We start from the raw sequence: 23,408 nt of genomic DNA on the forward strand, positions 1-23,408 counted from the left end.
GAGAGGATTGGTGTTGATTCCTGGAAATGGCGCCGAGGATATGTCAAGCTTGCTGACATGGAAAAATTAACTCAACCGAGTTGGTGTCTTGGTTGATGCTTGGATGCTGCCGTTGGTCGTAGGACCGAGCCGTCCTTGCGAGACATTGACGCTCGTTGTGGCCTCCGAAATGCAAGTCAGAAAAATTCCGACCCTGTTGATCACTGTGGCGACCCACTTCTCATGATGAGAGACTTTCGTAACTCGAAATCTCCCCTGTATGGTGTATGGGAGGATGTTGGTGACAAGACCACCGTGATATTGCCTCAAACGGGGAGGTCACACAGCAAGACTATGCCAAATATCATCATCAAATGCTAGTCAAAAACCGTTGTCATATGTATATGTTAAGTATCCGTTGGTGAGATAAAACCTCCATATGTCATTATCTTCGCCCCTCCGTCATATACAAAACTCGTATGTAAATCTTCGACCAAGGTATCCAACATTGACGGCTGATAGCCGTCTCGCTCGTCAGTATATACACATTATAGGACCACCCAAAAATTATATAATGTTGAAAACCATTGCCAAAGCGCCAAATACACTAAACACCCAAGTCACGGCGTCAGGCCGCACACCAGCATCTTCGTCTCCCCCATTTCCGTTGCCGCTACCACTAGGAGTGCTGGTAGCGCTGGGTTGGGTTGTAGCTTCGGCTGGTTGAATGGTTTGCGTCGTGATCATACCGGTGCGGCAACCGATATCGAAGACTGGACAGGATGTCACCGTAAATACAGTCGTAACGGCAGCAGTTGGGATATTGTTGGTTGGACTCGGGTTCGATCCTGTGGCCTGCGGTGAATATCATTAGTTATGGCTCTTGCGATTCAAGACAAGCCAGGCCTTTAGCAAAACATACCGATGGACTTCCTGAGCCCGTGAAAGAGGCATCACTGCCGTTGCAGTTGCCCTGTACGTTGGGCACGGCGTTGGCTCCCTTACCAGCGACAACAATGTCACTGCTGCCACAGTCAGCGGCCTGAGCGATGTGAACTTCCTGGTTGTCCCAATCGAAAACAAAGTATCCAGCCCTCAGCACCGTGTCTCCCAAAATCTGCTGATCCGTCGTTAGGACCAAGCCAACGTAACAGAAGTCGCCGGAGCCCGAACTGTCGCCTGCTGATAGGATGAAGTCGGAGAAAGGAACACGGACAACCGTATTACCAAAGCCAAAATCGACACTGCCGGCGGAATCCCGAAGCGAGCACGGCACATAAAAGTAGCCCTCGCCATCACTTTGGGCGCCCAAAGCCTCGAGAATCGGAAAGGCGGCCGCTGAGTGCATTCGGCTGAGCGTTGTGCCAGAGTCGAGCATCACGTTGGTGTCGGCACTTCCGAGCCTGAAGCTCTGTGACCGGCCCTGAGTGAGCCCCAACGTAGTCAGGTTTACGGCCAAGCGAGTTTCGCCCTGAATGCCGGGCACGATGGGTCGAGCTTCGAGAGAACCGATGAATTTGCTGCGGTCAAGGCCGCCGTAGATGAGGGCGCCCGTCTCTGATTCCGAATGCCGGAGATCGAGGGCAAAAACTCGGCTGGCAATGACGCCTTGGTCGGCCATTGTGTTGAGTAGCAAGCTATACGGCTGATCACCTGGGAATCCCCCTCGAACATCTGGCGCCAGACCCATGATACCTTGCGCCTGGCCCTCGCTGGCCGTAACAACACCAAACGTCTGGTTCTTGACTTGAATTTTGCCAAAGCTCAGCGTGTCGGCAAAGTATGTGATGTCGACTGACGTCTGCGTGGACTGGTCTGTTGGGTCGCCATAATTGATTTCCTCGCGCCCAAAGGGACCAACCGGCGGTGTTCTCGATTTATTGGGATTGTATTCGCCGAGGTCTTGACACTGCTGGGCCTGCTGCTGTGATGGTGCGGTAGAGCAGTCCGGATTGACCCATAGCTCGCTGGATCCCGTATCGACGAGGACGGTTACGTTTTGGGGAGGAGTTCCTAGGCCAACTGGCGGTGACAGGTAGTTAGTATAAATATAAACTATGCGCTTGGTATCGGATTGGCGAAAGCAACAGTAATAGTTGTCGCTCTCTATATATACTAGGTAGTGGCGGTCGTATCTGAGACACGGAAACGGTAGACGATGCTGCTAGCTTCTATGGACCAGCGGAGAAGCACCATTGTATAGAAAAACAATGGGTGGCGCGACGATTGGACATAACAGCTAGAGTGGAGAAAACAGCATTGGAAGTCTCACCTTGGATGGCATAGAAGAAATCCATATTCTCCAACACCGCGTCAATGGCGCTTCTCTTGCCAACCTTGTGCGGCCTCTTGATGGTTCCCACGGGGATCGCCAGATATCCATCACCAGCTTCTGCCCGCGGGAACATCGGAGCCACGCCAGCTTCCGCATATTGCGCCGCGGCCAGCAGCCCGAGCGCTGTCGTCGGCCTCATGATGTGCGATGGTTCTGCCGGCTCTCCTTCTCTTCTCTCCTTCTCTCTCTGTTGGCGAGAATATCGACTTCGGTGGAGGGAACAGGGAAAATAGAGGCAACAAGGGGGGAGTAGAGAAAGAGAAAGAGGAAAGTTGCGTCCCAGCTGAAGGCAACCAAATCAACAGTGATTAACCCAGATCTCGGCGCGATCTCGCTAGCGGGAGGACGTCGACATGGGTTGATTGACAGCAGAGGATGAACGGCCGTCCATTTTCCCTTTTATGGACTGTTTGCCCTCGCCTTCGATTTGTCTTCTCCTAGCCATTCCGGGCCGGTTGCTCCATAGAAACCACGCCTTTGCTGAGGCTCGAGAGCTCTCCTGGACAAGCTGTTGGCCAAGCTGAAGTTGGAGCGGCGCGGCGCAGCGTTGCGGCTACTGCGCTAGGCATGCCCTCGCATCTTTAGACAAGCACTAGTGCTGGATGTTATTGCTCCGGTCCGCTTGGACTCGAGGCGCCAAGCACAGCTTTCCGCTTTGTGGCGCCCGTTCTCAGCTACATGACGCTATTGAGGCGGATCAAGCGGCGGTGGCCAGGCTCACTCTCTCTCAGGAGAGCCGATACTTGTGATGTTCACTGCAGATAGGTACCTAAGCAGTGATACTTAGTACTCGTGCAGTTAATAGAGTCAAGGTTTAGCTCATTCGTGTTCAGGACATACGGGAAAAGCTTATGCTGGCATTGAGTGGTGAGCCAATATTATGGAGACAGAGCCAACCCGACTTGAATTTGTGGGGGTTCCTTCGGATCTCCTGGGAAGAGGCGTAGGCCAGCTTTTTGCCTCTGGTGTTCTTTGGAAGCCTCCATCGTCATCGAATCCTCACAGCTTGACAATTGATTTCCCCTCCAGCGTCTCCAGAAGCGCTCCCCTAATAAGAGTGTGCATCCTACTCATCTTAGAGAGAACCTGTGCGAGCCGTTGGCGGCAGACAGAGAGATGCAACTGATCTGCTAATAGTAGACCCTACAGCACTTGTACACAAGACATTGAACATTATCACGAGAGTTTTGTGCTCAACAAGGTTGCCCGCATTATTGGTCCCACAGTTCAACAGGGATGTCGCTCCACCCGCCAGGTCTCAGAGGCTGATGCCAATTATGGATCAGACTGAGAACTTTCAGGCTCTACTGAATCCTGGCAGCTGAAGTGCTGAGCGCCTAGTTTTCACTTCATCACTTGGCGGTGCTTATATCGCTGCTAACTAATTTGTGCAGTTACAATTCTTACGCTCTAAAGCTGCCAAAATGAGCTGCCGGATGATAAAAAATTATGCCACTTATTCTTCCCCCCTTCTTCTCGGCTTCTTTTTCTTCAAAAGGTTGCATTGCATTGCATTGTGACCACAGTGGCGGTGGCTTGGCTGCCTCCTGGACGGTTTTGAGCCGCACTGCGCTCAGTGATGCTTGAGCGGCGAATGATTTGAGAGGACGCGCAAGCCGTGCTTGGCAGCCCAGGCATTCCATTCCGAAGAAAGGTAGCATCAGGCGGCTCAGGTTCTTGGCTTTAATCGCTGTAATACCAAGGAAGTGGCTATTCAGCACCCAAGTTTGCTATTCATATATCGAGAGTAGCAGAAAATAGCGATAGTAGAAGAATGTAGCGATAGTAGCAGAACGTAGCGATAGTAGCAGAACGTAGCGATAGTAGCAGAAGTCAGCAGATATAGACAGCAAAATTACATTTCTCAGTATGTACCTACATATATCGTATTCCCTATATCGATTGGATAATAGCGCTCCTGCAATAAAGAGTCCAGGCGCTGCAATTCGTGGTCTTGTGGGCGTTGCAGCCGTGGGGGGAAATCCTGGGGAAATCCTTGGAATTTCATAGTATAGAGATCTCTGTGACTTTTCCCCATTTTCCTCTTAACTTTCTTTGGATTTCCGACCTAGAATCCTTGTGTATCAAATCCCTCTTCCAAAAAGAAAATAGCACCGTCTGCAGTGATTTCCTAGTTGCTCCTTTTGCTTGCATTTAGCTGCATGTAGGAAAACCTAGGGAAATATCTGGGCCTTGGTGGCGGCCGTGATATTATCGTTGCTGATGTTATGCTCATCTTCTTGCTCGGTTTCCGGTGCTGATATTTAATGAACTGTAATATCTCCGTTTTCGTCGGGAGCATTGAAGGTCGCCTGGCCGTTAATAGTGGTAAGCTTTTCCCAGAGGAGCGTTGAGCTGGAAAAGAGCTGGCGTGCTGGGATCCATTCGGAGAATTGCGCCTGTCGGGATTCCCAATCTACCCATTGACTTGGCGAGAGTGATGTTAGTTTTTCCTTCTTTGATCACTGCCTCGTGGAATTTGCTGAGCAACTTGGCGACGTTCGTATTTTAGAGAGACAGAGCTTGTCCGTTCGCATAGAGAACGGACACCTGTAATTGTTCACCTGCGATATTCCAGCAGTCCCCTAAGATGTACGGTAGCTCGACTCGCTCTCGGGCCTGTCCTCGTAATCTTTCTACATCTTCTCTCTCTGATTCGCTTTCTGCTTCGAGCTCCTGAAAAAGGCGAGATGGCCTCTTTCTAGATGGAGTCGCCGTGTTGGAAAAGAGCGTACGCTGCGCGGGTAGGGGCGACCATTCCTGTGCTTCTGGCAGAAAAGTATTGCAAAGACCCCGGTTGAAGCGGCTCCTTGCACGAGGTCTCCCAACCCAGTACGGAATTCATCTATGTCCTCAGTGCTTAGGTATTCCACCATTTCCTGTACAATCTGAAGGTCCCTTCCTTGGATGCTGTCAGTCTGTATGTTGTATTTTCCAAAGAGCGGCATTTTCACCTCCATCCATGCGAGGCTCGCAGCAATATTACAGATAGAATCCGAATAAATGCCTTCTTTGATTTGGCCACCATATAAAAATCGGCTCGTATGGACGGAATAGAAAATGAGTTGTTGAATAATGCTCTCTTGGTAAACAATATAAAAGAATGGATTCTGGGTAAACACACTCGTATTGACAAGGTAGATCATGACTTCTTTCAATCTGATAGAAGCGTCGTCTTGCAGTCTTTCCTCAAACGTATGTAGAGACGACTTGCCGACGAGAACTACAATTGGTGTAGATTTGAGAATTGAGAAGTTCGACTCGATATAAAACTCTTTGATTTGAGCCCATTTTCGGGCCCCAAACGCCAACTCCTAGTTAGGGTTTCTTGAGGGCTGTCGAATTGGTATCGTGTCCGACACCGACACATTCGATGGCGTCCCAATCTTCTTTATTTGGCGTACGAGGCTTGGATTGCTTGGATCCAGAACATGCCGGTATTTTAGGCCGTTCAAACGTTTAGTGTTTACCAGATAGTGCCATTGGAAGTGAAGAGCGGCACCAAAAGGACCAGACGGCTTGGCCAATGTCGAAATGTCAAAAGTGCTGTTATCACCAAGGATATCCTTTAGTTTACCGAGGTAGTCCTGCCAAATATCATCCATTTTTGGACAATGCGATTCCCCAAGATTTCCGATCTTTATTTTGTCGCCATTCGATTGTATCAACGGTTGAGTCTGGAAATACTTGTCTCTCGATCCTAATATACCCACATCAGTATCAATACATCAATAATGTTTTCTGCAGAAAAACATGCTTCACTGAGAAATCTCGGATTTCCTCCTTCGTAGCCTCTCGAGCTGGGGTTATCTGCATCAGCACATGAAGGCAGTTCGTTCGCGCATCCTGACCGAAAATGTTAGGCAGTAAGCCCATCTCCTTCAGTGCTATCTCAATTTGCTCCCTCCGTATGGTCTTTGTATCTTCTTGAGTTTCTTCTTTGTCGATTTCCGATACCAGAGTTTCCTCCTCGACATTTCTTTCTTTTATACCGTCGACTCCTGACAGAGCTGCTTCTTCCAAGTCATTTTCTTCTTCCGTCTGGGGAAGTTCTTCTGCTTCGTTCACCGCGCCAATATCTGTCCTGAGTCTTTTACTCCTGCGCAATAGAGCAGCAGACGGGGCTTCGGTTGCGTCTCGTTTAGGGGCCATAATTAATCGTGCGGTACCGTGAGCTATGCGGGGCTAGGCGAATGATGCCTTGATGTCTAAGTACACCAAGATCTCTCTCTATATTTTACAGTAAATACAAATGTGCGGCGTATCGATTGGCAATCTTATCTAAACGAGCACAGAGGAGGTAGTCACGATCGTTATTACAGGAGCACTACCTACTACCTAGGTAGGTACTAGGTACTATTATCCTATCGACATAGGGACTGCGACATACTATGTAGGTGCCCAGGTAGTCTTTCTTCTTCTACCTCTTCACCACAATTCAATTTCCCGTCGCCGTGCTTGCTTGCTTGCTTCATTCGAGTTCAGCACCATTGGTATTCTAGTTTGTTTCCCCTTTGCCTTCGTCTCTTCCTTTGTGATACCCCAAACTACTTGTTTATCAAACCGCAAGCCCTCCCAGTTCGTGGCTTCAATTGCAGGCTTGACTAATGCTTCATCACTTTAGATGTCTTGGGTCTTGAATGGAAGTACCGCATAGAATGACTGAGACTACTAAGTATCACCATGTCCGAATGCCACCCCCTTTTTGCACTCCTGTCGAGAGGATACTAAATACCTATTTTTCATAGCAATCCCTTGTACCACTGCTTCATTCTTATCGTCGCCTCGCCGATTTGTTCGAGAATTCCCTCAGCTATAATGAAGTCATGGGCCGCGTTCGGATCGCTCTCCAGCGTCACTTGAACTCCAGTCTTCATGGCTTCGATGGCCTTGTGCATTGACTTTGCCTGGTCGAACAAAATCTCCCTTTCACCAACAGTTATATGAATCTTCTCGACTACGTTGTTCAGTTTACCTATCCAAGCTCCTCTACATTCAAGAGGCTCCGCCCAGCTGCTGTTATTGTCCGAGTTATTCTGTTCTTCGTGATCCCAAGAACATAGCCCCAGGGAGCGCATGATGCTTCTAGAAAGCATGTCGCTGCTGTCATATTCCAGGAATGAGGGGCTGGAATAGTCCAAACTGAGCCATGGCGACACCAAGACAGCGGCAGACAGAGGCTCATCCAATGTGATACGGCAAGCGTCAACATGAGGCTCGATTAGATGATGGAGAACCTGCATTGCGAGATTGCCACCAGCAGAGTCACCACCAATGACGATATCTTTGGCGCTGAAGCCTGCCTTGAGAATCTCAGAGAGCGCAGATGCAGCCTGACGGAGCTGTACGGGAGCTTTCGAAGCGGGAGCGAGGGAATACTGTAGAAAAGCCACAGCCACCTCGGTATCTGATTCTACCCCAGAGAGGATGAACGTATTCCACATGCATTCAAAGTGCCCTGGCTGGCTCGGCATGACATATCCTCCGCCATGGAAGTAGAGTACCACTTTACGGGCTTTGTGACGGTTCCCAACCCAGAGAATGCTTGAGTTTGCTTCGGGAAGAGGCTGTATGTCGCATTGGAGTCGCTCTTTCAGGGCGCGGTCCTTGGTCAACCTCGCTTTTCGCTGAATCCACGCTCTGTACACCTCTTCGGTTGACGGAAGCAAGGTTTGGATTTCACGAGCCGTAAAGGTACTCAAGAGGACTCTGACCCCAGCACTCAACAGATACAGCCGAATGTTCAAGTTGTTCCGGATGGCGAACAAAAGCACATGCGCAACGACGATTGCGAGCTTACATGGAGCTGAGTAGTAGGTATCTTCTGTCAGTCACAATCACATGTATCCCTTTACGGACAAAGACTTACCGACAAATAGCAACACCCCAACCAGCTTCAGTTTCTCGCCAATGGAGAGCCTTGGCTTAACGTTCTCGGCCTACATGTTTTGTTATCGAATGTCTGTCAGCGAGACGCTTACGCAATGTTAAGTGAGAGATGGAATTCTATCCTACCATCGAAAGTGGATATTGTGGTTGCCAGTCAATCGCAGAAACAAGGATGCCTGTGATGAAAACATCTACAGGCAGGTCGAGGAACCGCCAGACAGCTCATCTTATATTCCCGTCTGTCCTTTTTCCCCTGTTTCAATTGATGCTTCCCGTGTCTTACAGCGTGGCATCTCGTCATTCCTGCTTGTCTCAGTTCACTTGCATTGCGCTGCTCCGTATCACCATCCTGCATCTCATCCGGAGGGCTTTTACCGTGTAAGGTTGCCTTGCATAGACAGACTTGGCACCTTCGGAATAACCGCGCACATGCCAACCACACGCATCACAGCCTGGAGATGGGGGCAGCAGCCATGTCCAATATTATCGACATCCCATTAACAAATTCAGGTAGTGGCGAGCGGGGGCATGCATCGGACTCGACCATTTCAGGCAGCCAAAATGGAGGTGGTTGCACCAACGTAACTCAAGTGAAGGGCTGAAAGATGCACATACGGCCGCCGCCAACGCATTGCTGTTTCACAATGGGCGTCAATAGTCCCGAATATCCAGCATCATGTGAGCTACATGTACTTCCAGTTACAGGCACATGCACGGCCGAGGGGAGGCTACATACTTATGCAGCTGCATCCCATGCATAAGGCAACAGCACCACTTCGCATTCAACACCGGATAGAAGGAGAACGAAAGCACCATACCCATTTACCTGAGTTCACGTTGATACACAAAATCATGTTTACGTCAAGGGAGGGAGTTACTCTTGACTCGATAGCTGCTCCTTTGAGACGCTGGCTTCTCAACCCCGTACTCACAGTACCAGCAGCTCTCGTTCTATCGGGCTTTGCTACAGCCACTCCAAACACAGACTCCATCAAGTTCCTTGTTCCGGTGTGCGCATTGGTCTTGGCTGGTGTTCTTCTGTCTCTTAACGACTACCTGGACAAGCAATTTGCCAACAACTGGGTATCGGACAACACGTGGAACTGGGACGAGGAGATTGTTGTTGTCACAGGAGGAAGTGTTGGCATCGGCGCCAGCATCTGCGACCAGCTCCTCGCGCGAAACTCGAGAACACGAATTGTAGTTATCGACTACGCTCCGCTAGGATGGCAGCCCAAGCAAGAAGAGACTCGTCTGTCATATTACCAGTGCGATCTGAGCGACTCAAATGCCCTGAGATCCACATGCGAGCGCATCAGAAGTGAGGTCGGCCATCCCACCGTGTTATTCAACAATGCAGGCTTGGTCCGCGGAGTATCCATCATGGACGGGTCGTATGGCGATATCGAGGCGACGGTGAGGACGAATCTCATTGCCCCTATGCTTCTCGCCAAGGAATTTTTGCCAGAGATGGTCAAAAGGGACCACGGGCATATCCTACATACGGGCAGCTTGAGTTGTGTAACACCGCCAGCCTTGATCGCGGATTATGCAGCGACCAAGGCTGGGTTGCTAGCACTGCATAAGGTGAGTATTATGTTACAAGAATATTTTCCCTGCGCCTGATGGCGATGGCAATATACCTATACTTGCATGTAATGCGAGGAATATGTCTAAGCTAATCTGCGTACTAGGCCCTTCAGCTAGAGCTCAAAAATATCCATAACGCGCCTCGTGTACGACTTACAATCGGCATCTTCTCCTTCATCCGCACAGCCCTCATTAGTGGCCATACGAATGTGCCAAATTTCCTTTTGCCGCTGCTGCACGTTGATACCGTGGGCGAGGCGATGGTGAGCGCCGTGTACAGCGGCTATGGGTCGACCATCTATTTGCCTGGCTTCAACAGAGTAGCATCAACTCTAGTGAGTCGTTTTCTTCATCGTCCGATCTTCTCTGTTCATTATAGCTTCACCAGGGTTGGTTACCTAAATCTGACTTGACCTTTTTTACCACTATTCTAGAGAGGGGGCCCCGAATGGTTCTTCCGAATTCTTCGAGAGGCCACGGCCAACTTCCGAATCAATTTTCGAGGCCGGCATGAAGTCGACTCGCAGACGGGCAAAATCCTAAAGGCGTAGGTGGGTAACATGTGCTTCGGTAACTCGATCCCGAGATTGACAAGTCCAAAAAAACCGTTCCCACGTGGCAAGGAAGCAACGAGATGCTTTGAGTTGGCAAGAAGAAGCTATTATCTGCAAGTGGTTGGGAGGAATCCTTGTCTCGTCCAAAATTGGCCCAGAATGAGGAGTTAGTGTGCTCGGTGACTCAAGGTGGTGTGGTCGATTGATGGATATAGACGTTAATCTACATGCATTTTTGGGTCATGAGACTGGCAGTAAGATGTTTCTTGCTATCTACCACGAGGCTGGTAAGGTTGATTGCATGGATGAACCACGTGTAGAAGCAGCAGTCGATGGTGTTTTGTCCCACAGCCGCCCAGCTCCATATTGCTTTTCATGCCAAGTAGATCATAGAGTGGGAAACGGTAATTCTTAGCGTAGCGCTATCAACCCCAACGAACGGTAGTACTTCGTATTCTTCTAGGACTAGGTAATTAATCAATGTCAAAGGTATTATGGATCCTTCTCGTTCAGTCTATCTGTAACGAAAAATAGAGGGCATTTCCGACTTGAATATCGAGACGGAGATACAATCACACAAAGAAAGCAAATAAGGTGCATTTAAAAGAAAATATTCAGCACGTGCTTGGGTACCCTTCAAGGATCATGGATATCAAATGTAGAAGGCGTCGGCGGCGCCACCGACCCCATTTATAAAGATCCTGCTGCTACTACTTTTGTCGATCTGCTTTAAATAAGTGCTTACCCTCAATTGATACTGTGTTGTCACCAATAGTTTCCCCGCAGATGTACAGTGCATCTTGACTTCTTCACACACCCCTTGGTGATGGTTCGGCAATTATGAGCCGGATTCTCTCCACCAGAGCATCACATGTGCAAGCAGCTTGTTTGTATTGGCTCTCGACAACCTCTTTCCTGTTCTTACCCGCTGTTAAAGGAAACAAAAGTTCATGGCCGATCAGGGTCTAAGAGAGAATCGAGAAGGGGAGCAAAATCCGTTGCGACGCTGCTATCCTCAAGGGCAGGGAAAATGGAACCTCGGCGGTCGGTCAAAGGTGTGTAGCTCGTGCATATATATTCTCGGCGCCATCCATACGTGTATTTTGGTTTGATCTGAGCCGACCTATTGAGGTTAGAGGGCCAAGGCCAAGCGGCTGCTGTTCAAGCCATCTATCAGACTCGGCATATACGAACCAAAAGCCTCTAGAGAGCTGCATGCACGATGTCTGCCGAGCTTAGCCAGACCGAAAAGTCACCCGCTGCGGTGACAACACCAGGAGACGGTGTCGAGGGTAGAGATGGTGATGATGCCGTTGTCGTCGTTGCAAGTGATGCGGCCAAGAAGCGCCAGTCGCTGTCTGACATCTTTACCATTGTGAGTCTCTATTGCGATTGGGCAACAGCTGCTTCCTGTATAACTTTGTTAGCTATTGTTTCCATGTATCTATATGGTTCGAAACGAGAATGAGTTGTTGACATAACCTGGTGCGTTGCCTAGATCGCAGCCGGTGCTGCTCTCATTTCCGATGGCTACCAGAACAACCTCATGACAATGTCCAATGTCCTCTTCAAGAAGGAATACCCTGCGCAATACACTTCGACTGTCAGCACTCGAGTATCAAATTCACTCCTTGTGGGCGCAATTCTCGGGCAAGTTACAGTTGGTTTGACGTGCGACTACCTTGGGCGCAAGACAGCAATCGTTATTACGACGCTCCTCATCGTCATCGGTGGTATTCTGGCAACTGCCGCCCATGGAGTCACCATCGATGGCATGTTTTGGATGCTGACGGTTGCACGAGGCATTGTTGGATTTGGCGTTGGTAAGGTCCCTCTTTGGGGGGGCAACTCCTTGAGCCGTATTGTACCGCAATATCAACATCGACTAACACGACACAAGGTGGCGAGTATCCTGCCGCAAGCACATCATCTTCTGAAGCAGCCAACGAGCGAACTCTTGATAAAAGAGGACCGATTTTTATCCTCGTAACTAATTTGCCATTGAGCGCAGGCGGCCCCTTAGCTGTTTCGATATTTCTCATTGTGCTCTCTGCCGCTGGTGAGAATCATCTGTCGACGGTGTGGCGAGTATGCTTCGGTATCGGCATACTTCTCCCGCTCTCCGTCTTCTACTTCCGTCTCAAAATGCTCAACTCTAAGCTCTACCGCAAGAGTGCCATCCAGCGTAATGTGCCTTACGGCCTGGCCATAAGGTACTACTGGAAGACCTTGATCGGCACGTGCGGTGCCTGGTTCCTGTACGACTTCGTCACCTTTCCCAACGGAGTTTTCTCTGGCACAATCCTTTCTAGTGTAGTCGACCCCAAGGACACGCTACGGAGCACGGCAGAGTGGCAGCTACTGCTAGGGGCCATTGCCCTTCCCGGCGTCTTTCTCGGCGCCTTTCTGTGTGATCGGCTGGGCAGACGCAATGTCATGATGCTTGGTTTCTCCGGCTACCTGGTCTTTGGCCTAATCATCGGCTGTGCCTACGACAAAATCACGAAGATCACACCACTCTTTGTGATTTTTTACGGACTAATGCAAAGTAGTGGTGAGTTTTAGAAACATATATGACAACTTTTTTTGACTAGCATTGAATTGACGATATCTCAGGCAACTTTGGTCCAGGAGACATGCTTGGTCTCTTGTCCTCCGAGAGCTATGCCACGAGTGTCAGAGGAACTTTTTATGGCATAAGTGCAGCGTTAGGAAAAACCGGTGCTGCTGTCGGGACTCAGGCATTTACTCCAATTCAAAACAATCTGGGTAAGCGTTGGACGTTTATCATTGCCGCCATATGTGGTGTTGTGGGTGTCTTGGTCACATACTTCTTTGTGCCCAACGTGACGGGCGAGGATCTTGCCATTCAAGACGAAAAGTTCAAGGCCTACTTGCTGGAGCATGGGTGGAGCGGTGAGATGGGTGTCAGTGACGAGAAGGAACTGGCTGTGGAGGAGGATGAGGAGGTGGCTTCATCAGGTGTTGCCGAGAAGGGCGTCAAGGCATAGACGCCGCGAGCTCGAGTAATGCGGCTGAGACTCCGTGTTGACTATCTTCGAAAATACATGCTGCCGTAATGAACACTGCTGCCTTCTCGTATGCCGATCAATAGGGAACACAGGGAGACAGTATCACACGTAATATGATCGAGATCCTAGTCTACCGCTTACCTGCCGTTCAAGTCACCGCTCTTACGGACATGGATCACGATCCTCAATCTACTCAGAATATTAGACTTGTTGTCTCAACTTATCAGTGCCCAACTTGTTGAGCTTGGGCAGAGGTCCAGCTGTGACACAGCCTGGTCTTGGCGGGAACAGATACCCGGTCTGGGGCTGAGAAAAAGCAAGACAAAGAGAGCCATTATTCCTCACCTGGTCACGGGGAGTGGCAAATGTGATGTGTAGCAATCTCCTATCCTCAATTGGGTGCTGCAAGGGAGGATATTCTCATCTCGATTGCACATGTTGTCCAAGTACACACCCAGGCGTGCGGAGCTCAAGTACACAGTCTTCTCTCAATAATGGATACTTCATACACACACCGGCATGCGTATATTTCGTAGGTAGCAATATTACGGAGTACTTTGCATGAAACGCAAGCCCGTGTAATTCCGCACCCCGACGCATGTTCCCAGCCCTAGAATCGTAACCGGGATGGATGTGCCGTCAAGGCAGCCTATGTCTCCCTGCGCCGCGAACCACAACAATCAGGTTGATTAAATCTTTGGTGGAGATGCAGCCACTTCATTTCGGCCCTCCAATATTGGTGTGATGGGCCGCCTCGGTTAATTGTTTGCAGCAGCAGTGGCTTTCGTTCAACAAATAGAGAGCAGTTAATTCTGTGTTCCCCCAGCCGCTCTGCTTGGTTGTGCATTAATTTGTCGGGTAAACGCGGCAGCCACGAAAAGAAATCACCCAGACGTGTCTCTTATTGCCATGCCCGGCCAAGAGCGCTGAGAGTCGGCCGTAGTTGTATCGTATTGTTCTCGTATACGTGCCTATACCTATATGTCACAAGGAGTGAGAAACAAGAGCAGGAACAGGAACAGTAGCAGCATTACAGCATGTCAGCAGTTAATCTTAGTTGGACTGATTTCCCACGCTTGGATCGACCCGACCCGCCATCGGGCTCCGCTTCCAACTTCTCCGCATCGAGGGCCGTCCCGCCGTAATGGGGGACTTGGTTGATGTATTCCGTCAGTCCTTGTAAATCTCGACAGGACGCCGACGGTCTAGAATTCGCCGATGCTGCGTCTTCCCACTTTGGTAACATAGGAGCTCCTAGGGTAAGATACTGCGAGAGAAATCAGCTCAGGAAATGACAGGGACCAGACACGTTTCTTGCTTTTCTTCTTCTTCTCTCTTCCTCTTGGCCTTTCAGCAGCAGGGGATAGAATAGCAGCACCCAGTTGACTCCAGTTGATGACTGCAGAAGCGATATGTTGTGTTCGGGGCGGGGCCATACACACAAGTTTGGAGGCCGAGGCCACCAATACGGCAGGCAGCTTATCTCCTCCTATTGGCGTCTAGTCCTTGCCATGCCGAGAGAGGGGAGCCAGCCTGATGAATTTGTTGAATACGATTGAATATTTCGTATATAAGCGGAAGTAATCTCTGCCGAGGTAACTCTGAGGAGGCAGAGCGAGGAATCGTGGAGGGGGGACTGGGGAGGGACGAATGGGGAGACGGGAAGACGTGTGATGGAGTCGTTATTGTTTTTCTTTTCCATGGTACATGGTATCAACGAGAGACCGGGAAACTTGCTTATTTTTCATGCTCGGCATGGCGTTCGATAGATTTGGATATATAAATGTCTGCTTCTCGTAGTTCTTCGGGCAGTGTCAAGGACCAGTGTCAAGGACAAGTCTCTGTTGAAGAAGGAGAATACCTACCCACCTACCTACCTATAGACAACTGTATAATTTTACAGTTCTTTCCACCATTTGCTTCGTCTTTCTAATACCTGAATCGTCAAATAAAAGCAATTCCAGGCGCCCAAAAATCACCGAAATATGTCTGATAAACCGACATATAGCCAGTTTGCCTGCATCGGCACTGGATTTTCTGGCATCGCTCTGGGATGCACTGCCAAGCGCTGGTATGGGATTTCGGATATCCGCTTCTTCGAGAAGAACAGCGATCTGGGAGGCACTTGGCTGGTGAACCAATATCCAGGTATGCATCCCTCTGTTTGCATCTTCTGGCATATGCATTACTTTGCTATTTTCCTTCGTTGTCTGTCTCCTTTCTAAGTAACTCCTTCTAGGGTGTGCTTGTGATATTCCTAGCCTGCTCTACAGCCTCTCTTTCGCCCCCAATCCTGAGTGGTCCTCACCCCTGCCTTCCCAGCAAGAGATCTGGCAATATCTCAACAAGGTAGCTATCCAATATGGTCTCCGTGAAAAAATGACCTTCAATTCCACCGTTGAGAAGTGCGAATGGATTGAACAAACCAGCCGTTGGCGTATCACCGTTCGTGATAACGCATCCGATACGACTTTTGTTCACGAGAGCCAGTTCCTCTTCAGCGCAGCGGGCGTCCTAGTCCACCCTCGCAAGCCAGACCTTCCAAACATCGAGAGCTTCAACGGCCCTATTCTTCATGCCGCTCAATGGCGCCACGATGTTGACCTGACTGACAAAAAGGTCGCCGTCATCGGCAACGGCTGCGCAGCTGCACAGATTGTCCCAGCAATCAAAGATCAAGTGAAGCATGTCACGCAGTTTGCACGCTCCAAGCACTGGATCACCCCTCCAATGCCAACGCCCAACGTCAAGCTGTTTCAGTGGCTGTTTAAGAACGTACCTGGTGTCCTTGCCTTCTGCCGCTTTGCCGTCTTCCTAATCTGTGAAAAAAACATGACGGGCTTCTTGATGACCAAGGCTGGTGCCGCTCATCGCAGTTTTCTGACAGCCAAAGCTACGAAATACATCGAGGAAACGGCCCCCGAAAAGTACCACGGCATGTTGATTCCCGACTTCGAGATTGGCTGCAAGAGACGTATTAACGACATGGGCTATCTGGCGAGCCTGCACTCGGACAGTGTCACACTCCGAACCGATGCCATCGAAGAGGTAACGCCTACAGGCATCCGCTCAAAGGACGGCTTTACTGAAGCAGATGTTATCGTCCTGGCCACTGGTTTTGACTCGAATTCTTTCTGCACAAATATTGACATGGTTGGACGGGGAGGCGTCACGGCAGAGGAGCATTGGAACTCTCTGGGTGGACCGGCAGCGTATCACTCAACAAGCCTTTCCGGATTCCCGAACTTCTTTATCATTTTGGGTGAGGCACCACTGTTCCATCTTCGCTATTTCACCCTGGCTAATGTTGGATCCCACAGGTCCGAATACGCTTACAGGCCACACATCAACCCTTATGGCCATTGAAAACGCCGTCAACTACTCTCTCCGACTGATCCAACCCATCCTTCAAGGCAATGCTATGGCTGTCGATGTCAAGATCGACGCAGAGAAGGAATATGTTGACCAGATTCAGACAGATCTTAAGGGCACAGTGTTCTATTCTGGATGCAGCAGCTGGTACACCAGGGCTAGAAATGGGGCTGTGCACAACGCCATGGCATATCCCTATTCTCAGCCCTACTTTTGGTACCAGAGTCTGTTTCCCGCCTACAAGGACTTCAAGTACGATGTGAGTCGAACTTTTCTGCCACATCTATTCTCCCCCGTCTACTCTCTTTCTTGCCGTCCCCAAGCCACTTGTTCTTGATGATTTGGCACTAATACGCGCCACGACAGGTTGCCAAAAATTCGCCACACCAACAGGTTTGGAGGAGAGCGATTCGATATTTCTTCTATGCCGCTGCGTCTCTGTCCAGCTTGAGCCTGATGGTGTCTGGCACAAAGAACATGTGGGATTTGGCAAGCTATGTGCCTTTCTTGCAAAACCAGGCAAGTGTGTTTGGCAATGGCCTCGCGGCATATGTAAAACTACACAGTAATTAGATGGCATATCCCGTTCATCGTAGTTAGATTAAACATGTTGTACGTAATTATTAGATTGAATACAAGCATTCCCATCGTAGACGCGACGAGTTACAGTGGAAGGGAGCACAGGTGTCGCCATACAATTTCCCATGATCCATGTGCGTGCTACAGGGCTTCATTTCGCATAAGGCTGGCGGCTATCTGGTTGTGCAATCACGTACACAAACTTTCACATCTCTACCAGGGACATTGGCTACAATCACTAGGTACAGTTACTCCGTACAGCACTGATAGATCACCAGAATTCCTATTGGCACCTTGGCCGTAGCGGAGAGATTGTTCACGTCAGTACATGTATATATGTACTCTGTAAATCTGGCTCCGATCCTCGCCTAAAAATACCACAGGCAGAGCGCGCATTGCGTGGCAAGGTAAGACATTAATCACACGGTCACAGGGAGGGGAAACATGTCGGCCGAGGTCTTGTCGGTGCCCAAGATCTATGCGTGGGAGCAGGATCTCGACCATGTACAAAGCACGAGAAGCGTGCGGTCTCGGGGCGGCTGCTCATTTCTATCTTTGCTTTTTCTGATGCCGTGTGAAACCAGGCAAAGACAGAGAAAATACTTGGCACCCCCCCTACTAGCCGTGCTGCCTGATTACACTACGCATGCATGTCTTATTACTATTGGACAGGAATTGTTTGCTTTTGGTTCGCTCTAGCCTCCGTACCAGATTTGCTCCTGCTTACAATACCACGGCGTGATGTACTCACGCGCCTATCACAGGATGGGCTCCCGTCACCGACACTCTTAGCTCCCAGCCTCTTCTTTCATGCGTGGCGTCCACGGACGATGAAGCCCTGCACGAGACGGCCGGGGCCGATGCCGCGGACCAATTATCACCGAACTTTGTGCTTGCTTGTGTACCATTCGCAGCAAACCGTGGCGCTGCAGTTGGACCTCATCAGGTTAGGGACTCTTCCAGGACGGCAGAGGTTTCTGAGACCTGGCACGCTAAAAGCTGAAAGGCCATATCCCACTGGCCGTGTGGGAGATTTGGCTGAGTTCGATCCAGGGTTCGCAATGCAGTTGTGGGCGAACGGGAGGAGGCTCTTGTCAGAGTTGCCTCGAGCCCATCCTCGCTCTCTCGCTCTTTTCTGTCCTTTGTGTCTCTCTTTTGTCTCTCTCTATCTCTCCGTCTCTTTTCAATTACACCATAAATAGGACAAACTCCTGTGGTTGTGTTCAACTCCTTCTCCATCCCTCAGACACTATCTCGTTCCCGCTTCTGTGCTCTTTGCAACTCGTCCCTTTTACTTTGTCAAAATTCACAAACTGCTTCCCGAATTCAAGTACAATTCTACCCCGGATCTGTGCGTCACGACCACAAACGCACGCGGTAGGCTGCGTTTGCGTCTAAGGACCATGGTTTCGCATGCTCAGAAACCCAGGGTCGGGGGGGGTCAAGAGCCCAACTCCCCCCGCAAACTTAGACAGAGGCCCAAGCCTGGGACTCGGATCGCTGTCTGTCAATGTTGTGGATTCCGCAAACAAATGAGCTCTGGATTCAAGGACTTATGCCTTGATTGCGTCGCAAAAGTTGCATCAGCCGCAAAGGGTAGTTCTAACAATGCTCGGTAAGTTCCGGATGAGGGACCATTGCGAGAACGAGGAAAAGCAAGAATAGCGTGAGGACTGCGAGCTGACAGATTGGTGTAGTTTTGATAACGCCATGGCCACGGAAGACGGTGATTATGATCCCATGGAAATTGAATCCGTCAGTGGCAGCAACGACGACGACAGAATCCCCCACTCGGATGCAAGTGCGCATACAGCTGCCGCTACAGCGGGAAGTTTAGTGAATGCAACAGATATATCGGTGCCAGCCCAGAAAATAATATCGGATCAGCGCTACTCATCATTGAACTCAATGCCACCAGGCTTCCTCGGCGTGTTGCCTCCTTGGACGCCCGCGAAGTCTTCAACATTCCCGGGTGCTCGAGCAGCCGAGAACCACGAGCCACATGTAGGCGCTGCAGCAAACAACATGAATCATTCAGCAGCCATGGGTGCCCCAGTGGCCATGAATATGGCGAGGGCATCTATGAATATCGCAGCGGATTACGCAAACCTCCCTGAACCCACGGGTTTCCCGACAGGTACGGCTTCAACTGCCATGCCTCCTCAGACAGCAATGGGTCAGATACCCAGGAACTCCTCGGCAGATACAGCTCCCCAGGCAAGTGTGAAACCTCCAACAACCAACATGGGCCCAGAACACATGATGCCCCGAGGACCTTTTCATCCTCTGGCGGCTATTATGGCTCCTTCGGGAATCATGAATTCTTCAGCACCCATGAATCCACAAGGATCTGTGGCTCCCACAACATTCAATGGTCCTTCAACAGCCATGGCTCATCTGCGAGCCAATCCTCATGTACCAATTGTGGCTCGCCCAAGTGTAATAATCCCCCCAGCAGCCACGGGCCTGACAGCAAGCAATCCCAAGGCCACCATGAGGAATTCGGCACCAGTCATTGCCCGGCCAAGGACTAGGGCCAATCCTCCGCGGATGAGGAAGAGACCTTCAACAGCAACACTCCCTCCACTGCGCCCAAATCTTCCACCAGTTCCAAGTCCTACGGTACACATTTCTCCTTCGGCATCTGAAAGCTCTCCAGTAGCAAACAATCTTCCTGCTACTGCGAGCTCCTCAGCATCAATGAGCACTCCGTCGATTATAATCTCACCGCCGTCCACGGCTCCTCCCGCAGGTACAGAAAATCCAGTCTGTACGAACCCTCCTGCCGTCAATGATCCTCAGCCATCCACGAGTGCCACTCCAAACCCCACTCTTCCAGTGTCCATGGGTCCAGGAGACAGAAACCCCCGGGTGAATGAGAGCTCTACAGCAGACGTAGGACCAACATGCACAGATCATCCAGATGATGCGAGGCCTCTGGCAACCACAAATCCACCGGAAGCTGTGAATCCTCAGGTAGCCATGGACCGGAATCCTTCAGTCGCTCTGGAATCAGGAAATCCTCCCATGGGAGTTCATCTTGAGCCGTATGGACCCTTACCTACAAACGTAGGGAATTACTCGTCCATTCTCCATACCAATTACTGCTATACCTCCCAGGCGGCAGGCAGTAATCCTATAAAGTTAGATTCAATGACCAAAAACGAACTGCTCAGCTTGCAAAATTACGTTAAAAATCCTCCTGTTTCCTCCACTCAACCCTTCTTTTTGCCGCCTCGCAGCTTGTCCCTCTATCTTCTCAAATTATACGGCAACGAAGTCCACTTTATATACCCCTTCTTCGATATGGACAAGTTTATGCATACTTGCATCAAGTTCTTTATGCTTGTCACCAAGTTGGATTTCTCGTCAGCTTATGCTGGCCTCGGTTGCTCAGATGAGTCCAATCCTTCAACTGGTCTTTTTCAGTGTGCCCTCTTCACGATTCTCTGTCACGCAGTCTTCTTTGCGAATCTGGAGGAGAAGGACAAGAAATTCGCTTCCGGCGTATTCTGGAAATGCGCAAAGTTCTTCATGACGGAGGAACTTCTCAAGACAAGCTGCGTGGCCGCCGTACAAACGTTACTTATTATTTCCGTGGCCTACAACGGCTCCACATTTGGAGTAAAGGGAAGAAAAATCCCTGCCGATTTGGCTTGCCGTATTGCACGAAGTTTAGGGATTGATAATGAAGATGATCAGCCTGCAAGTGCTGCAGCAGGTGTTCAAGGTACCAACAGACAGACCTGGTATGGGTGTATCATGATGAATCTGTAAGAATCTTTACTTCTTCCTCCTAGCTCTTCTTCTTCTTTCTTTTTTTCCCTTCTTATCGTCAATTGGCCTTCTACTAAAAACCCAACTCCGTCTTCAGGTTTTCCCAAACTAGGATTTCCAAGTTGCCCCTAAGTCATGACATGAGCAGCGCCCCGTCCGTCATCACTCCTGGGCAACTTGCGAGTGGCAGCGTTGACTTTAGCTTCTTTACCAATTGCGTTAATCGTATAGAGGAGCTGGAGAAGCTACTTGAGAAAATGCGCCGAGTTCGCGAGCCCATATTGGAAGCAGCGCCAAACCATGGTTACAACAGTTTCGACACTGTTGTTCCTGAGTTGCGCGAAAAACTTCGCGAATTCGTCGATTCACTGACTTCGGATATCTCCTGGGGTGTCTCGGGTTTGCCAGACGAATATATTCACATGCACGAATTTGAGAAGCTAATAACGGCTTCAAATGCAAAGTAAGCAGACTGCAGCGCTGGGAAGATGATGGCCGTAATGGTTTGACTAACACTAACACTACGATGTATGTTAAAGCTTCTTTTACTTACGAGCCATGCTTTTTCGCCCAATTCTCATGCTGAAAGCCATAGAAGGAAGTCTTCAATCCGGTTCGACCTCACATAAGCCCGACTCCGTCGTCATGGATAAGACTCTTGCGTCTGCGAGGGGTTGTCTTAACGCTGCTGGTTGTCTAATATTCTATATCTATAAGCGATTTTGGATCCATCTAAACGGCAATAAAGAGTGGTGGTGGAGTCCATACCGTAAGTCTACCTCTCCCATCTCTTCGGATTCCCGCATGAGGGACGACTGACTTGACCGGATCAACAGATACTAGCACTGCAGGCCTCATCCTTATCATGGCTCAAACGTCCGCATCACTTTGGTCGTATGTCCAGCTACCAACTATCCAGAGTACCTGGATAGCCTGTCAAGAGATTCTCGGCTATAACGCCGCGAACAATCACTTCCATACGGATGCTCTAATGTTTTTGTGGAATACAAACAGCAAAATTTCCGGGAATCGTGTGCTTGAAAACAACTACAGTGCCATGCCGCAGATGAAATATCAAATGGCTCTTGCTCTAAGAAATCCCCTTAGGACACCCTTCACAATTCCTGTGAATCCCTGGTCGCCATCCCCCGATTCCAAGAGCATTTCACAGCCGACATCCTCCGATTCAGACAGAAAAGCCCCTATGGAGGTTTTGATGCCTAACATGAGCCCGAGTGCGTCTCGCAATGATGATGCTTCGAGCTCGAATACAGCTCCATTCCCCGCTTCGGCGTCTTCTATGGATTTCAATCCCATGTCCTCGGCCACGAGCGAAATGGCCCCTTCGGGTCCTAGTGCAATTGCCACAACTACCTTTTCAAACTATAACACAAATCTATATGGTTCTTCTTCAGGGTCGGGCACAGTTCCTCCATTTGCAGCCTCGTGGAACTTTGATGCTCCTCCAATTACAGCCCCGTGTAACTTTGACACAGCTCCATTTACAGCTTTGTTGAACTTTGATGCAGTTCCACCTGCAGCTCCTTCAATGTCAGATTCAGCTCTTCTTCCTACCACTTCGGCTTCTACAGTACATCCGGCATCTAACAGCTCGGGTAGCGTCCCGTCTTCGCTACCTTTGGATCCGAGCATGACTCCACATGTTGCCTCGGAGTATGCCGCTGCTCTCTATAATGTTGCTTCAAATCCGAATATGGTTCCATTTATGGCTTCTTCAGATTCTACCATAGTACCTTTTGCTACCTCGTTAAATTGGAATGAAAACTGGAATGGGGCTCCCTGTGCAGCTCCTTCGGAGTCTGTTGCCGATCCTCATGCTGGTCCTTGGAACCCGAATACAGTTCCAGCCATGTCTTCTTCGTGGGTTTCTCCAGCTCCGTACGCGGGTCCCTATACGGTATTTTCCGATCCCAACGCGACTCTCTACACGGAAGAATCCTTGGACTCCAATGCAAGCCCCCGGTCAGAAGTTTCGGCTTTCAACCCACCACCTTCGTCTTCTAACACGATGCCCGGCCCGTTGCCCTCAGATCCCAACGCTGCTAATTTTGGCAACACTGAAGGCATGGGTGATCTTGGAACTGAGCCACAGGCATTGATTCAAGCTTCTACTGAAGACCTACCGCTAAATATCTATTACAACCCTAATGACGATCCATTTGTCACTGGCAATTGGCAGAGCTGAGATGGCCCGCTGTGCTCAAGGGAGCGCACATGATGAATTTGTTCTATACCCTCTCTCTAAATATGGTGCAAAGATTGAATACTGTGAGAAAGCAA

At 49.8% G+C, this 23,408-nt stretch overlaps 7 protein-coding genes across 7 annotated transcripts; 4 read left to right on the forward strand and 3 right to left on the reverse strand.

Annotated features, from left to right (window-relative positions):
* Positions 1-355: 355 nt before the first annotated feature.
* TRIVIDRAFT_71270 (uncharacterized protein) lies at positions 356-2,453 on the reverse strand (the record flags this gene model as incomplete). The annotated part of the gene is made up of 3 exons (XM_014101332.1): positions 356-834; positions 902-2,001; positions 2,252-2,453. 3 exons carry the CDS (start codon positions 2,451-2,453, stop codon positions 547-549), a joined length of 1,590 nt encoding a protein of 529 aa, XP_013956807.1.
* A 3,175-nt stretch (positions 2,454-5,628) lies between these two features.
* TRIVIDRAFT_60559 (uncharacterized protein) lies at positions 5,629-6,466 on the reverse strand (the record flags this gene model as incomplete). Its single annotated transcript, XM_014101333.1, has 2 exons — positions 5,629-6,014; positions 6,166-6,466. The coding sequence occupies 2 exons, from the start codon at positions 6,464-6,466 to the stop codon at positions 5,629-5,631; spliced, it is 687 nt and encodes a 228-aa protein (XP_013956808.1).
* A 486-nt stretch (positions 6,467-6,952) lies between these two features.
* On the reverse strand, positions 6,953-8,364 carry TRIVIDRAFT_83938 (uncharacterized protein; the record flags this gene model as incomplete). Its single annotated transcript, XM_014101334.1, has 3 exons — positions 6,953-8,120; positions 8,184-8,253; positions 8,330-8,364. The coding sequence occupies 3 exons, from the start codon at positions 8,330-8,332 to the stop codon at positions 7,057-7,059; spliced, it is 1,137 nt and encodes a 378-aa protein (XP_013956809.1).
* Positions 8,365-9,055: 691 nt separating this feature from the next.
* On the forward strand, positions 9,056-10,344 carry TRIVIDRAFT_54057 (uncharacterized protein; the record flags this gene model as incomplete). The annotated part of the gene is made up of 3 exons (XM_014101335.1): positions 9,056-9,790; positions 9,898-10,128; positions 10,228-10,344. The coding sequence occupies 3 exons, from the start codon at positions 9,056-9,058 to the stop codon at positions 10,342-10,344; spliced, it is 1,083 nt and encodes a 360-aa protein (XP_013956810.1).
* Positions 10,345-11,569: 1,225 nt separating this feature from the next.
* Positions 11,570-14,072, forward strand: TRIVIDRAFT_191329 (uncharacterized protein; the record flags this gene model as incomplete). The annotated part of the gene is made up of 5 exons (XM_014101336.1): positions 11,570-11,722; positions 11,846-12,170; positions 12,248-12,901; positions 12,964-13,274; positions 14,064-14,072. 5 exons carry the CDS (start codon positions 11,570-11,572, stop codon positions 14,070-14,072), a joined length of 1,452 nt encoding a protein of 483 aa, XP_013956811.1.
* Positions 14,073-15,233: 1,161 nt separating this feature from the next.
* On the forward strand, positions 15,234-17,378 carry TRIVIDRAFT_179915 (uncharacterized protein; the record flags this gene model as incomplete). Its single annotated transcript, XM_014101337.1, has 4 exons — positions 15,234-15,527; positions 15,619-16,641; positions 16,700-17,010; positions 17,118-17,378. The coding sequence occupies 4 exons, from the start codon at positions 15,365-15,367 to the stop codon at positions 17,322-17,324; spliced, it is 1,704 nt and encodes a 567-aa protein (XP_013956812.1).
* A 3,171-nt stretch (positions 17,379-20,549) lies between these two features.
* On the forward strand, positions 20,550-22,251 carry TRIVIDRAFT_12520 (uncharacterized protein; the record flags this gene model as incomplete). Its single annotated transcript, XM_014100867.1, has 4 exons — positions 20,550-21,079; positions 21,205-21,570; positions 21,647-21,876; positions 21,944-22,251. Coding segments are annotated over 4 exons (1,434 nt in total), but the record flags the coding sequence as incomplete, so codon positions are not given.
* Positions 22,252-23,408: the final 1,157 nt, after the last annotated feature.

This window comes from Trichoderma virens (genome assembly GCF_000170995.1).
Source record: "Trichoderma virens Gv29-8 chromosome Unknown TRIVIscaffold_6, whole genome shotgun sequence".
Lineage (NCBI taxonomy): Eukaryota > Fungi > Ascomycota > Sordariomycetes > Hypocreales > Hypocreaceae > Trichoderma > Trichoderma virens.